Here is a 14,671-nt window from a genome sequence, read left to right as displayed (position 1 = left end):
GCCCCCAACTGCCCTCCCCTGCTGGCCTGATTGCCCCCAACTGCCCTCCCCTGCTGGCCTGATTGCCCCCAACTGCCCTCCCCTGCTGGCCTGATTGCCCCCAACTGCCCTCCCCTGCTGGCCTGATTGCCCCCAACTGCCCTCCCCTGCTGGCCTGATTGCCCCCAACTGCCCTCCCCTGCTGGCCTGATTGCCCCCAACTGCCCTCCCCTGCTGGCCTGATCACCCCCAATTGCCCTCCCCTGCTGGCCTGATCGCCCACAACTGCCCTCCCCTGCCACGACCCGCCTCCTCCACGTGAGGTGGCGGAGACGCCGGGACTGACCTCCTCTGTGCTGTGCAGAGCCGCAGGACCCCCAGGCCTCACCGCATAGAGTGGCCACTGGACCCTGGCTCTACTGTGCACGTGGCCATCTTGTCGCACGACGTCACCTAGGCTTTTATTACATAGGATTGTGGCTTGTGGTATTGAATGTCCTGCTTTGTCATGGTTAATGCTTTTTGGCTGGCATACCATTGTTCATTCTAGCCTTTCTGAATTAGTTTGTTTTAGATATGTGTATAGCATATAGTTGTACCTTGCTTTGTGAGTCAAATTGAAAGTCTGTTTAATAGGTGAGTCATATCCATTGACATACATATATTGATATTACTGATATATTTTTCTCAACTCTATCATAATATTTTATAAATGTATATTATGTTATATTTGCTCTGTTTCTGAAATATTAATTTTTGCTCTTTATGCAGAATTTTTCGTGGTTTAGAAAGGTTCCCCTGCCTCAGTGGTTGTCTTTTAATGTATTTAAAAATCTTTTGAAAATGCTTTTAGCCCTCTTTTTTTCTTTAACCTTTTATTCGCAGATTTCTCTCTTTTTATTGGTATTCTTTACTTCCCATCTATTGTTTTGACAATAAACAATACACTTATTCTATTTTTTTCTTCATCTCTCTCCTGCCAATTTTTAGTTGCATTTAAAAATTTTTTTAACAATATACTACTTTTGTAAAGTTGTTTTTCATCAACATCTTCATTTTTGTCTTTGTCTTTAAATGCTCATTCATCTTTTTGCTAAAATTTTCTCAATTGTCTTTGGGTTGGATGAAGTCCATCATCTAAAAGATTCCTCAAGAAGGGTCATGGCTGTTCAATTCCTTCTGTTGAAAAATACTTTCCACCCCCACAGCCTTTGTACTTTAAAGGACCTCTTGAGTGGGTATAAATTTCTTGGTTTACACTTTTCCTCATTATTATTATTATTATTTTGTAAAATGCTGTTATTGTTATTTTCCTTCATGTGCTTTATGAAAATCCTGATGCCAGTCTAATTTTTTTCCCTTGTGAGTTATTTGATCTTGTAGGCCTTAAAGGACTTTAAACTTAGGAATTGACTAGTTTTAGTAGGAAATGTCTTAGAGTTATATTTTGGCGTTAATTTTCCTTCAGACCCAATGGGTTCTTTTATTTTGTAGATTAAAAATTTTTTGGCAACTTTTCTTGGTTTATATTTTTAAGTATTAGTTCTTTTGTACTGTTTCTTTTTCATGTAATATGTTACTTTTTTCCTGCCCTGTCTTCCATTTTTACTACTTTCTCTTTGGTCTTTTTTTACTTTTCTTTATATCCCCTTTTATTCTCTGCATTTTCTCGATACCCTTTATAGAATATTTAAATTTATTCTCCCATGGGTATTTTATAGTTTATTATGTATTATTCATGCATGAGATGATTTTTTTTCTTTCATATCTTTCCTGAATTTAGTCAGTTTTCTTCTCATACCTTTCTTTATTTGTCCATGTCTGTTCTTAGTTTTTGGATTTTTGACTCAAAATGGCTTTACCTATCCTCAAATTCTTATTTGAGTATATTAATTTCATCTGGAGTGTTGCCATCTAGTTTTCTTGTGCTTCATGATTATTTTATTACAGGGACTTTTCCTCTGTTGATGTGCTTTGGATTTCCTGATTTTTTTCAATATGCCTCTACATCAAGCATGTCAAACTCAAAGGCTAACACGGGCCAAATAAATAAGGTTTAAGTTTATGTGGGCCGCAAAAAAAACAAAAGCTTCAATTTTCATAGAAACGTAGGTTTATTTCGATAGAGACATGCTGGATACAAAGAGCTGAAATAAATGAGTCATTGTTAACATAAAATAATAGAACATTTTAATAAAAATTAATATTTTTTCTTGAACTTTAAATTACCAGACACTGAATAACTGCACAAGTTCATAAGAGTAATGCAAATAAACCTATTTTTCTTGTTTTCCGAAAGCGAAATATTTCCTGTTGTGGACACCAAACAAGTGAGTCTAAGACTAATGACATGGCAATCAGCTGCTAAAATATTTGCTGCTAGTATTAGTGGAGAGAAATGGTGCTCCTGAATGAATGCAACACGATGATAGTATTCAGTCATTAGTGAACGTTGTAGTTCGTTACTAACAATTATATTGTAAAAATTAAGTTACGAAATTTTTATTAAAATGTTTCTTACATACTGTTATATTGGCTGGGCCACAAAAATATTTGTTGTGGGCCACATGTGGCCCACGGGCTGCGAGTTTGACATGCTTGCTCTACATGAATCTCATTGTTTTCTGTTCATATTTATAGTATCAGAGTGTTTTATAGAAATTCTAGCTCATTGGCTCCCTCTTCTGTCAAAATCCATATACTTTTTTTTGTTTTTGATGGTTGGGGAAGGTTGTTTGTTTCCAAAACTTTGATGCTCTTGTCCTGTAGGATCCTGAATTTTTCTTTTATGCTTCATTCTCTCTTCACATCTGATATAGCCAAAGGGCATTTCTCTCTTTTTGTTTTATTTCTTTCCCAGAAACTGTGTGTCTCAAACACTGCTCCTTTAGATTGTGTCTGCTTTTAAGTTCCTTCTCTATAGTCCATGCTCTGATATGCTTGGATACTTTTTAGTATTTTGAAACTTGCAGTGGACTTTGTCTTTGTATTGATAGTTTCAGTTCAGTCTTTGGTTCATCACTAGCTCCCTTCTTCTCTCCTCCTCAGTTTTTCACAGTCTGACTTGGCCTGCAACAAAGCCTTGTGGCTGAGCAGGACTGGAGAGGAGCTTGGGAGATCACTTGCTGGGATTAGATGGTTCTTTTCTTATTTCTATTTACAGTTGTTTTGAATTTGGGGCAATTTCTGTCTTAAAGTTAACCTGAGGGCATGATTTCTATGACTTTTATTCTTTTCATTGTTCTATGTTGTTTTGGAAGAAATATTGAGAAATGGGGACCTATGCAGCCCCCATTGTCTTCAGCAACCCCAGAGTTCCTAAAGCTAGAAGTTTTCAACTTACATTTTTTATTTTGGGGGTTCGTTTTTTTGTTTTCATGTCACATCACATTTAATGTGCACAATTCTGTAGGTAATGCTATCCCCACTTTACAGATGAAGAAATTGAGGTCCAGCAATATTTAATGACTTGAGAGATTACACAACTAGAAAGTGGTAGAGATGGTAATCAAATCCAACATGTGTGATGCCAAGCTTTTGTTCTTTCCATTACATCATGCTGTCTTCCTGGGCAGTTGAACTTAAAAAACATACATTAACAAATACCTGCAGTCTAATAAATTTTGTGAATATTAGTATAAACGATCAACCTATTCATCCTTTACTTGTCCTCTTATCTTGTGTCCCTCTTACTTTTTTAGTAGCTTCTCTCCATTAGGTGCTTCTCTGAGCTTCAAAGGTACATACTCCTTGCTCTAAATGGGGTGATGAGCTTTGTCTCAAGGGAAACTAATTAAACAGATAGTCTTGTTTGTTTTTATCCTAATAAAAGGTTTGCTATTAACCTTCCTGAGGCAAATAAACCATCATTAAACCCTTAGTCCACTTTTACTCCTGGAATAACCAGTGCACATTCACTGTGCTAAAAGTCAGGGCAATGTGGGTTTCATCTCCACCTCAGAATTGAAACCATCCCTGTGCCCAGGCTGAAAACACTCCCTGCTCATGTAAATGAGAGCTCCTGGGAGCAGTTGGCAATAGCTTTTGGCAGCCTCCTTTCAGGAGAGGGGTATTATATTGTCTCTAGTTTTCTTTAATTTAATTTGTGCCTTCGGGGTTCTTGGTTAACATTTTTGAAGTACTTTAATCAGGAATCACAACTCAGGGTAGTTAGTTAACATTTGAAAGACCCTAATCAAGATTCTATACTCCAGTGGCAACCAGTGCATCAGATCTTGCTCTCTGAGTCTGCCCCAATGGGTGTATTACTTAGAATAAAAGATGTTAGAAGTAATTTTTTATGGTGAAAAGAAAGATATTTAAGATATATAGTTGACCAAGTGCTTCCACTGGGACATGATTGGAGGATAAGAATTGGTGAGTCCAGCAACCTACCAGTCTAGGTCTAGAGCTTGATTTGTTTCTGTGCTTATAGCCCTGGGAGGATTTCATCAACTCACCTGGCCAGTCACTGCAGCATAGGTCTCTGCCAAATTCTGCCTGCTTCTCTACCCTGAGCTCACTGGACATGCACTCTGGCTGCACTCATTGTTTACATTTTTTGTCTACAGAGATATTACTCTCAATTTTGAGGCAGACTATTTTTTTTTAAAATTTAACTTATATTTTATATATAATAGTGTTTTTTTTAGTAGATTGGATATCTAAAGTATGAAGTTGTAATGACATTTTGATCAGAGGCAGAAGAATTATTTTTTATTAGTGGTAACTTTCTTATTATTTCCTGCTTGAGAATATTGTCAGTATTCTGAGGCCAGGTTCCCATCTGTGGGGGCAGCATGGTGGGTATGTAATCATGATGCTTTAGTGGTCTAATTAGGCTTGGTGATTTTTTGAAGGCTCCTTTTTATATTGAATTCTGTTCAGTAGTGGCAGACATTATATAGAGATAATGTTCTTTAATACATGTAAATTATGTAGGTAAAAAATGTATGTTATATAATTTAGGTACTGTGCATAATATAAGGAATGACATCTACCAGGAATTTCTATAGTAAATATTACCATATCTCTTATACCTTATTTAACATCTACATATATAAAAACCTAAGCGACCGAATGACCAGTCGCTATGATGTGCACTGACCACCAGGGGGCAGACACTCTAGCAGGAGCTGCCCCCTCATGGTCAGTACACTCCCACAGCCAACCTCGGCGGCTGGCCAATCTCCTGTGGTCCCTCGCCCCCAATGGCCATCTCCGATTGGCCCTTCCCCCCCAGCAGGCCAACCTCCCACGGTCCTTCCTCCCTGCCCCCTCTTGCTGGCCCGCCCTGATTAGCCTGATTGGGACTGGGCGAGACAGACCCTATTGCTGGCCAGGCCGAGGGATTCCAATTGTGCACAAATTCATGCATCGGGCCTCTAGTGTATAAATATAAATGATAAATTAATATAACATATTCAATAAAAATTAGTGTTTTACCATAGCCCTGACCTCCTGCAATTTGATGACATATGGCGTATGTTACCAATCTTTCTTTCCAAGCATATTATGAAAAGAAAACAGCCACGGACTGGTCTAGATTGCTTTCTGTACTTACTGGAAAACAAAGAAGTAGTTTTCTTTTATAAAATATTTACTGCATAAATGGATCATTCACCTTGTTTATCTCTTTTTAAATGGGTTATCTATAATATAGGTATACCTACTCAGCTATAGGCCTAGTGATCAGAGATGCATAGATTTACACTGTACTTAGTAGAATCATGGAATTGTAGGGCTTGAAAGGACTGCAGATATCATCCAGTTAAATATTCCATGAGTCCCAAAGTGTCTTAGGTAAACCTCTTTCAGGATTCCATGCTTAAGCTCAGCCAGTGACATCATTTACACCCACTTAGATAAGGATGTATGGATGTAGAGGATGTACATGCATGCCTGTCTGTCTAATAAGAAACAATTGGGGCCAGTAGGATTTTAGTAGAAATAATTGGTGAAAGGACATGAGAGTCTTTTATTATTTAGCAATGTTCTTTTTTTTTTAAAATATATTTTATTGATTTTTTACAGAGAGGAAGGGATAGGGATAGAGAGATAGAAACATCGATGAGAAAGAAACATCGATCAGCTGCCTCCTGCACACTCCCCACTGGGAATGTGCCCGCAACCAAGGTACATGCCCTTGACTGGAATCGAACCTGGGACTCTTCAGTCCGCAGGCCGACGCTCTATCCACTGAGCCAAACCGGTCAGGGCTATTTAGCAATGTTCTACCAGTGAAAGTTTTTAAACCAGGTTCAAGAAATCCTCACTTAAGACACTCAAAGCAAAAATATCACAGATAAGAAATTGGAAAAGGAAGTAAGGTGTTTTTGTTTTTTAAAGTGTTTTAAAACCCACACATTGAGTGCATATTATAGCAATATAGATACAAGGGAATGATTTGGGGTGTGGTAGTTTAGAAATATGTACATTTTGTTCTAATTGTGCTGTGAGCCCTTACTGAATTTCAGCTAAATTATTTTGCACAAGGCTTTTTCATAAAGTACCAATAACTCTATCTGAAATCACAGGGTTTTTGTGATTATTAGACTAGTCTTCATGGTTGATTATATTATCCTTTTAAATTGCCTTTTAATTTTCAGCTGATGTAAGTGAAATAGATACTATAAATTAATTAATATTGGATCTGTTCCGTGTTTATGCTCTAGGAGATTTCAGGAGACAAGCAGATAGATAAGGTTCTTAACAAATGTGCCATTTGGGGCGGTGGCATTTTAATATTCATACCTTGCTTATTTGTTATTTTTAATAGGCTATCTATTATATTAATGTGCATGTAAGTAGCTATATGCCACGTCATCTAGGCCCTTATTGAGTTAAACTACATTTATCTCATCACCAATCACTCTTGCGGCATGTGGCTGTAATTTTCAGGTGGCCCTTTGCATGGTCCTTTGTTACTTTTATGAAGATCATTTTGTCCCAGCTAAATTTCTGTTACCTTTTTTTCTGCCTGAAGTTCTGCTTATCTTTTCGCTTCATTTCCCCCTCTAACAGGTTGAATTTAGATAGTCCCTTGGCTGCTAAATACTTTTCTCGTCTTGCTTTTGAGGTTGGTCTTGAAGGATGGAATAATTTTGTGGCCTGAGGTGTCTAGCTCTTTGTGTATAAAACAAAACCTGCAACTAAAATGTGTATTCTTGAAATGTCACTTTTGGAAATATCAATGACTTTTTTGATTTGCCTTCAGAATTGATTGGCATGTGATCTTTAGAGGCTTACAGCTTCTTGGTTCTACTTCCAGTTTACTAGTATTAAAAAAACTTAAATTTAAATACCATATCATCAAATGCCCACTGTTCTGTGAGGAAAACCACATGAATTTGGTTGTTATTTATGTTCTTCTCTCTCTTTATGGATTTTAGGGGTCTGTTGAATCTAAGTAAGACAACAGCATCACAGATAAATATGCAGAGGACTTACTTTAGATTAAGGTTGTATAAGTAATTATATCATTAAATGCATTTGGTTTATATTTATGTGCATTTTATGAATTTGGAGCAAAACACAGGACTGAGGAGAATAGCCTAATTGTCATCTGGAGTAGAGGTTTTAGGAAATGTATTTAGTGGTTACAAGGACTTACTTCATATACTGGCTATTTTCATTTAGGGAATGAAATAAACAGATTTCAATGCATTCCAGTAGTGCCGAACAACCCAGACTGCACTTGTTGTGTAGTTGAGCTAGAATCTACTAAAGAAGAGTGTATGCATCTTTCAGAATGGCACATATTTTAAAAATGATTCAGTTTTTTTGAGGAGTGGAGGAGAGGGGAGGATGGGGAAACTTTATTAGGGTCCATATTTAAGTTTGTATTCACTTTTGCTTTGTCTGTCCTAATCCAGCCACTTGTAAAATTAGAGAATTATTTTTAGGCCAGAAGTTTTCAACCTGTGCTTCTTTTTTCTTTTGACAGCAGTGCTTGCTCTGAAATTACAGGAGAAGTGTTGTGTATATGTATATTCGTTTGAGGGAAGGGCCTATGGATTTCAGCAGATAACAGAAATCTCAGATTCCAGTCTCACCTGCTTCCCAACTTCTCACGGGGTTAAAAACACTGTTCTAGATGTTTCTTCCATTTGAAAACCAGGTAGCTTGGATGAAAGCTGCAGTCTAAAGATCTAGAGAGATTACTGACATATATAGTTCGTTCTCAGAAAACCTACATGTATTAGCAATACCAGTCTTCAGTAGATAATAATCTTATGCTAGACATACCCTCAAAGTTTTGTCTCACTTGCATGCATTATTTTTCATCTCTTTTATAATTTGTTATAATTTAATCTTATTTACCTCTTCTTCATGTATTTGTAAATGTCTTTATATCAAGCTATTTATCTCTTCTAACTAATAAATAGGAATTTTGAAACTATGGTCTGTCTCTTTAGAATTCTCATGCCAAGTGTGACATTTTATAAATAGTGAATACTTAATAAATGTCACAAACTGACTAACTCATTCTGGAAGTGGTAGTCTATGGAAACTTCCCATGGAGATTTGCTTTCTTGCTGTTAATTGTTTCTATCTCTTATTACTAACCAATTGGGATGGATTGAAGAATGTACTGTTTTTGTGTGATTCTTACTTACTATGTAAATATAATTAAATTACAAATATAATTGAAAAATCTCTATTTTAAAAAAAAGATTTTAAAATTGATTTTTAGAGATAGAGGAAGGAGAGGGAGAGAGAGAAACATCAATGTGAGAGCAAAACTTCCATTGGCTGCCTACTGCATATCCCCTACCGGGGATCCAGTCTGCAACCTGGGCATATGCCTTGACTGGGAAAGGAACTGGCAACCTTTCAGTGCATGGGACAATGCTCAACCAACTGAGCCACACCAGCCAGGGCTTCTCTGATTTCTTTAAGGGAGCAATCAAAGCAGTGAAGCCATGTACCAGACCCACTGTGTTTTTTGTAATGGAACCTTTGTTTATTTTTTTACAGTGAGGGAGATAAACCTACAGGACATCAAAGAGGATTTGGACTTGGATCCAGAGGAGAACAGCACCCTTTTTATGGGCATCCTCATCAAGGGGCTTGCCAAACTGAAGAAGATCCCAGAGACAGTGAAGGCCATCAAAGAACGCTTGGAGCAGGAGCTCCAACAGATCGTGAAGAGGTCTACAACCCAGGTGGCGGACAGTAGCTATCAGAGGGGAGAGAACCTCACTGCGGACAACCAACCAAGGTAGATCGGGTGTAATTCATGTGTTTGATAGCTATTATACCTTTTCTAGGGTGGGAGGTAAGTAATTATCTTCTTTTGATAATTATCTTCTTTTGATTATTTCTTGAACTTGGGATACTATAGAACATACAAACTCAATTGGTGAAAACAGCTTGAATAGGTATAATTCAGCTGGCTTTTTTTTTCCCTTTTTCTTTTTTTCCCCCAGCTGGCTTTTGACATAGTTGCGAAGTTTCAACGCATTTTGTTCAGATGCAAATGAAAAAATGAAGCAATTATTGGATATTTACTAAGTATTAAGCAGAATTCAAGGCAATTTGTATATATTATGTCACTAAGTATCACTACAACTTTATGAACTACTTATTAGCCATAATTTACAGTTAGGGAAATGGGCCTCAGAGATTAAGTAATTAGTCAAGGTCACAGAGCAAGTGACTGATCTTGGGGTTGAATGCAAGGCCATGGTCCTTCTTCCATGTTTTGTCCTTTAATATATGGATATTTTCAGTAGGCAAATCAGTCTCAGGAATTATTGTATCTGTTTAAAACAACTAATTGGGTTTGGATTTCATACTTCTTGTTTCATAAGGGGAAAACTGAAACTGTGCTCTGATCCAAACTCTGTCTTGACTGTCAGGCACTGAGAGAGCACGTCTGCCAAACCAGAGTCTAGGGCACAACAGACTAATGCCATCTGATGGTGGGACAAGAGCTTTGAAATGGAGGCTTTCCTAGAAAATCCAGGATCCACTCTGCACAGGTCTCTGTTCTCCTCCTCCTCTGCTTTTACCCCGAACTCTCCACATACACCAGACATGGACAAGGCAGGAATTTGCATGGGGAGGGGGCGGGGAAAACTACACTTTCATCTGAGAGCAAAGGGCACAGTAAGGCACGTCTTCTGAGTTCAAATAATGTGAGTTTCTGGGAAGGCATCATAATCTTATTGACATGCTATTAAGGAAATTCTGCTGTTTGTTAGGGCTTAAATTTTTTTTCTTTAAAGAAGATAAATTTTAAAGGAAATAATAATAGCTCACTTAGTATAGAATTTCCCAGACTTACTTTAAATTTTTTTGGAAAAATAATGTATGCTGTTTTCTTTTTTATATTCTTTTATGTATCTAACTAACATTAATTTTAATTATACTTTAAAATTTCAACATTAATTCCCTTGTAAACTTCATTCAAAAGTACAGTTGTTGAAGAAACCTTCCTTCACCCCTCGCCTGCCCCAGAATATTTCAGAGCACATGTTGTGATGAGCATGGGTTTGGGAGTTGAGCAGCCCTGACTGAGGAAATAACACCTGCTTTATAGGGTTGCTGGCATTAGATGAGGATATATGGTTAGACTTTAGGAGGGTAGTGCCGGTAACTGTATTGGTGTATATTAATACACACATTTATTTATTCTTGTTTCTTTCCTCAACTTCATGTTCTTTGATCACTCACAGTATGACCCAAAGAAGCTGGAACTGGTTCTGAATTGAATTTGTCTTTGTTGCCTGGTGCCTGGATTTCCTTGATGACCTTTTGCCTCCTTATTAATGAACACTCCAGAATTCCGGCTCTCTATATGTCCTGCTGCTGCAAGTTCCTAGATGAATACGCTGAACTTTCATAGGGAAATAACATGACTGTAGTATATATTGGAAGTAAAACGAAAGGGCACGGATCAATAACTTTTCTGCAGATCTCATTACAGTGCCCTTAAAAGCAATGTGTCTTTCAAAGGATTTTGACCTCTTCCTCTTCTGTGCCCTAAGCCCCTTGCAGAATTCACGAGTGGAAATTGCAGCAGTAGAGGTAGAAATTCAGCATACTGCCCTGGAGATAATAAATGTTTCTCTATGGGGAATGAGTCAGCAAGAGGTTTTTTCCTTCTCTAAGTTTTGTTTTTGTCAATATTTTGAAGGCTTTTGTAGGCAGGATATATTGGACAGTAGCAAGTGAACAACCAAACTATCTAAAACATGATCTCATTTTATAAAATGTACAAATCTGAAATTTTGGGCCCAAACACTTTGAGGTAAAATAGTACAGAGAAAGCAAATATTTGGGGTGAACAACTTAAAAAAAGGAAATTAAATTTACTGGGGTGACATTGGTTGATAAAATGATATAGGTTTCAAGTGTTCAGTTCTTTTAAAAAATGTATTTTTATTGATTTCAGAGAGGAAGGGAGAGGGAGAGAAAGAGAGAAATATCAATGATGAGAGAGAATCATTGATCAGCTGTCTCCTGCACACCCCACAAGGGGGATCGAGCCCATAAACTGGGCATGTGCCCTGACTGGGTATTGAACTGTGACCTCCTGGTTCACAGGTTGGTGCTCAACCACTGAGCCGTGCAGCTGGGCTCAAGTGTTCAGTTCTGTAACACATCATCTGTAACACATTGCATTGTGTTTACCACCCAAACTCAAATCTCCTTCCTTCGCCATATACATTTGACTCCTTTACCCTGTACTACCTGCTCCCCAACCCCACTTCCTTTCCCTCTGGTGGTGAACCACTTTTTGAAGATTAAAGATTAAATTCTTGGGCTGGCACTCCAAATGACTGATGATTTTGAGCTTGTCTGTGTGCTATCAAATGCTTTATAATGTCTCAAGAATTACCTTGGAAACATCATTGAAAAGTCATGATTTGCATTGCTGCTTCTTAGAGGTTTAGAAAGGATAGTGTCAGATTATCCCTTAAAGCTTGCATGGTACTTCGTGTTCATTGGATTTTACTGGGAGGTGTTAGTGGCATTTATTTTAGAGAGCAGTAAAGTCACAATATTTTGCACAATTTTTTTTTTTTACCATTACATACAAGGACTCTTATGCCAAAGGTATAAGAATCTGTTTATAGAAAATTGAAGCATAGCCAAAAAGAGCCATGATTCTTCCTTCTCCAACATGCATATTTTCTCCCTCATCCCCCCTCCCAAGTGGGGGAAAAAAAAAGACTATTAGAAATCATTAGCATATAAATGCTACTCTGAGGCAAGATACCATTTCTGTAACTTTTTCTGAAAGTTTCATTGTTTAATATCATCCTATTAAATATATTCTGGTTGTGATGCATTGCAGGCTTGTTTTCATTTGTTTTTATGTAGAGAATTAATGTTGTATGCTATTTTGCTAGAAAAGTAGAAGGAACCAAGCTAGAATTCTGTCTTTTTTTTCACTTCCTACAGAGCCAATATACATTCACAGCCAGTTTTTAAAAATCACTTCAATGATCTACTTATTATTTTATTTTATTTTTGACCCCAAGCTATCTAAACTAAAATTTCCCAAAATATCTGCTGTCTTTTTATAGGAGAAATATTTTGTCATTCATAATCTATCTAGTGTCTATAAACCTACACTTACTATTAAAGGAAAATATTCAACTACTTTTGTTGCCAACTTGATAAACATTAGGGGAACATGTGCTTTGCTAATCTCCCAGTACCACCAGCTACCCATTATGTCCTCAGAAAGGCAGGCAGTTTCTTCAATTTCAGGTCTCCAACTCCTGCTGCCTAATCATTGATTCTTTCCCCAAATCTAGCTCATGAGCATTTTCACGTCATTTTTGTTTTAAAGAAGCTAGAAGAAGGTCTCTAGTAAGAAAAGCATGAAGAAAAGACAGAATAAATAAAATCTCCTCAAAGGTGCGATATCTTGTCAAGAATATGAAAGAGAAAAGAATGTGGGAAAAGAATGATTGGCATGTGTGAGGCTACTACATCGTCTATTTGAAAATGGTCCTGTTTAAACGTCAAGACAAAATTCATTGCAGGGGTTGGTGCTGGAGGCCTGTTCCACTTTGGCAAAAACTGTCGTTCTTGAAGAAGGCAAGAAGGGTTGAATGAGTTGGAGCCATGGCTGTTAGAGAGATCTTTTTCCTTTTCAGAAGGAAACCATTTTTGCAGTGTTCCTTGATCTCTTTTATGAATGAAAGGTTTTGTCTGATAAAAAAGTAGAGAACGGCCGAAACCGTTTTGGCTCAGTGGATAGAGAGTCGGCCTGCAGACTGAAAGGTTCCAGGTTCGATTCCGGTCAAGGGCATGTACCTGGGTTGTGGGCACATCCCCAGTAGGAGATGTGCAGGAGGCCTGATCGATGTTTCTCTCTCATCAATGTTTCTAACTCTCTATCTCTCTCCCTTCCTCTCTGTAAAATATTAATAAAATATATTTTAAAGAAAAGTAGAGAACGTTGCATGTTCTATGCTCACTGTCATATTGAAGGAAGGTTCATGGAAAACAAGGGAAGAACTATACTTTAATGCTAAAAATAGTTGTGTTTAGATAATAAGGTCGTATGTTTTATTTTCTGCTCTATTTTGCAGCTGTTAAGTTATAGTGGAAAATAAATTCCTTATTCAAGAATTAATTTGAACTATTATTCAAGTTATTTTAATCAGAGGAAGTCACTGAAAATGAAAATGTGCCCTGGCTGGGTGGCTCAGTTGGTTGGAGTGTTGTCCTCTGCACCAAAAGGTTGCAGGTCAGGGCATATATCTAGGTTGTGGGTTTGATCCCCAGTTGGGTGATTATGAGAAGCAACCAGTCAATGTTTCTTTTTCACATCAATGTTTCTCTCTCCGTTTCTCTCTCTCAAATCAATAAACATATCCTCAGGTGAGGATTAAAAATTATTAAAAATAAAATAAAAATAATAAATTTTTATTATTAATAAAATGAATAATAAAAATAATAATAAAGAAAAAGCCTATTTGGGGTATTAGTATGGAAAAATGTAATATCTCTTTGCAGAGAGAGCATTACATTACTTTTTATGATTTTCTGACTGCTCCTAGAATGGAAGCTTCAAGAGAAGAGAGAAGTAGTTTGCCTTGTTCAGAACCATGTTTCCAGAATGTAGCCCACCTGACCCATAATAAATATTTGTTGCATGAAAGAATGACTTTCACATATATTGAATATCTATCTGCCATGGATCAAAAATTGTATCAAACATAAGATCTCTGCCCTTATTGAGTTTAAAGTCTAGAAGAGGAAAATAGGCATTAATCAGTGAACTCTGAGATAAGTTTATTAGTACAAATTGTTTTATGTATTGTAAAGTAAAAAGAAAGAGTGCCGTGAGAGCATATAACCATAGGGGCTTCAGCTGGTCTGGGTAGGTTTTTTTTTTTTTTTTTTTTTTTAAATAATAATAACTAGTGATTATTGAGCTCCATTTATCTAATAGCACCTACCAGTGAACTTGCCATTTTTCTAGTATGTCAGTCTTTTTATTGATTTGTAGGAACTCTTTATATATTAAGACAATTAGTTCTTAGGTATTTATATTGCAGTTTTCCCCCAGCTTCTCTTTTGACTTTATGATGTCTGACCATTAAAAATTTTTTATTTTTATGAAGCTATATTTCTCAATGTTTTCTTTAATGTCTTCTAGGTTTTGTTCAAACTTGGGACTTCCTTACTCTTAGATTATAGAAACTTTCCAAACTTTCTTCTA

General features: G+C 37.1%; 1 protein-coding gene across 1 annotated transcript in view; it reads left to right on the top strand.

Moving 5' to 3' along the window:
* Window positions 1–8,962: 8,962 nt before the first annotated feature.
* Window positions 8,963–14,671, top strand: part of EXOC4 (exocyst complex component 4) — a 653,645-nt gene continuing 647,936 nt past the window's right edge. The window contains exon 1 of the mRNA XM_014533234.1: window positions 8,963–9,202. Within this exon, the coding sequence (XP_014388720.1) occupies window positions 9,030–9,202 (173 nt within the window). The 5' untranslated portion in view covers window positions 8,963–9,029. The remainder of the gene's footprint in view (window positions 9,203–14,671) is intronic.

Source organism: Myotis brandtii, unplaced genomic scaffold (genome assembly GCF_000412655.1).
Source record: "Myotis brandtii unplaced genomic scaffold, ASM41265v1 scaffold956, whole genome shotgun sequence".
Lineage (NCBI taxonomy): Eukaryota > Metazoa > Chordata > Mammalia > Chiroptera > Vespertilionidae > Myotis > Myotis brandtii.
This window is presented reverse-complemented; position numbering and strand designations above follow the sequence as displayed.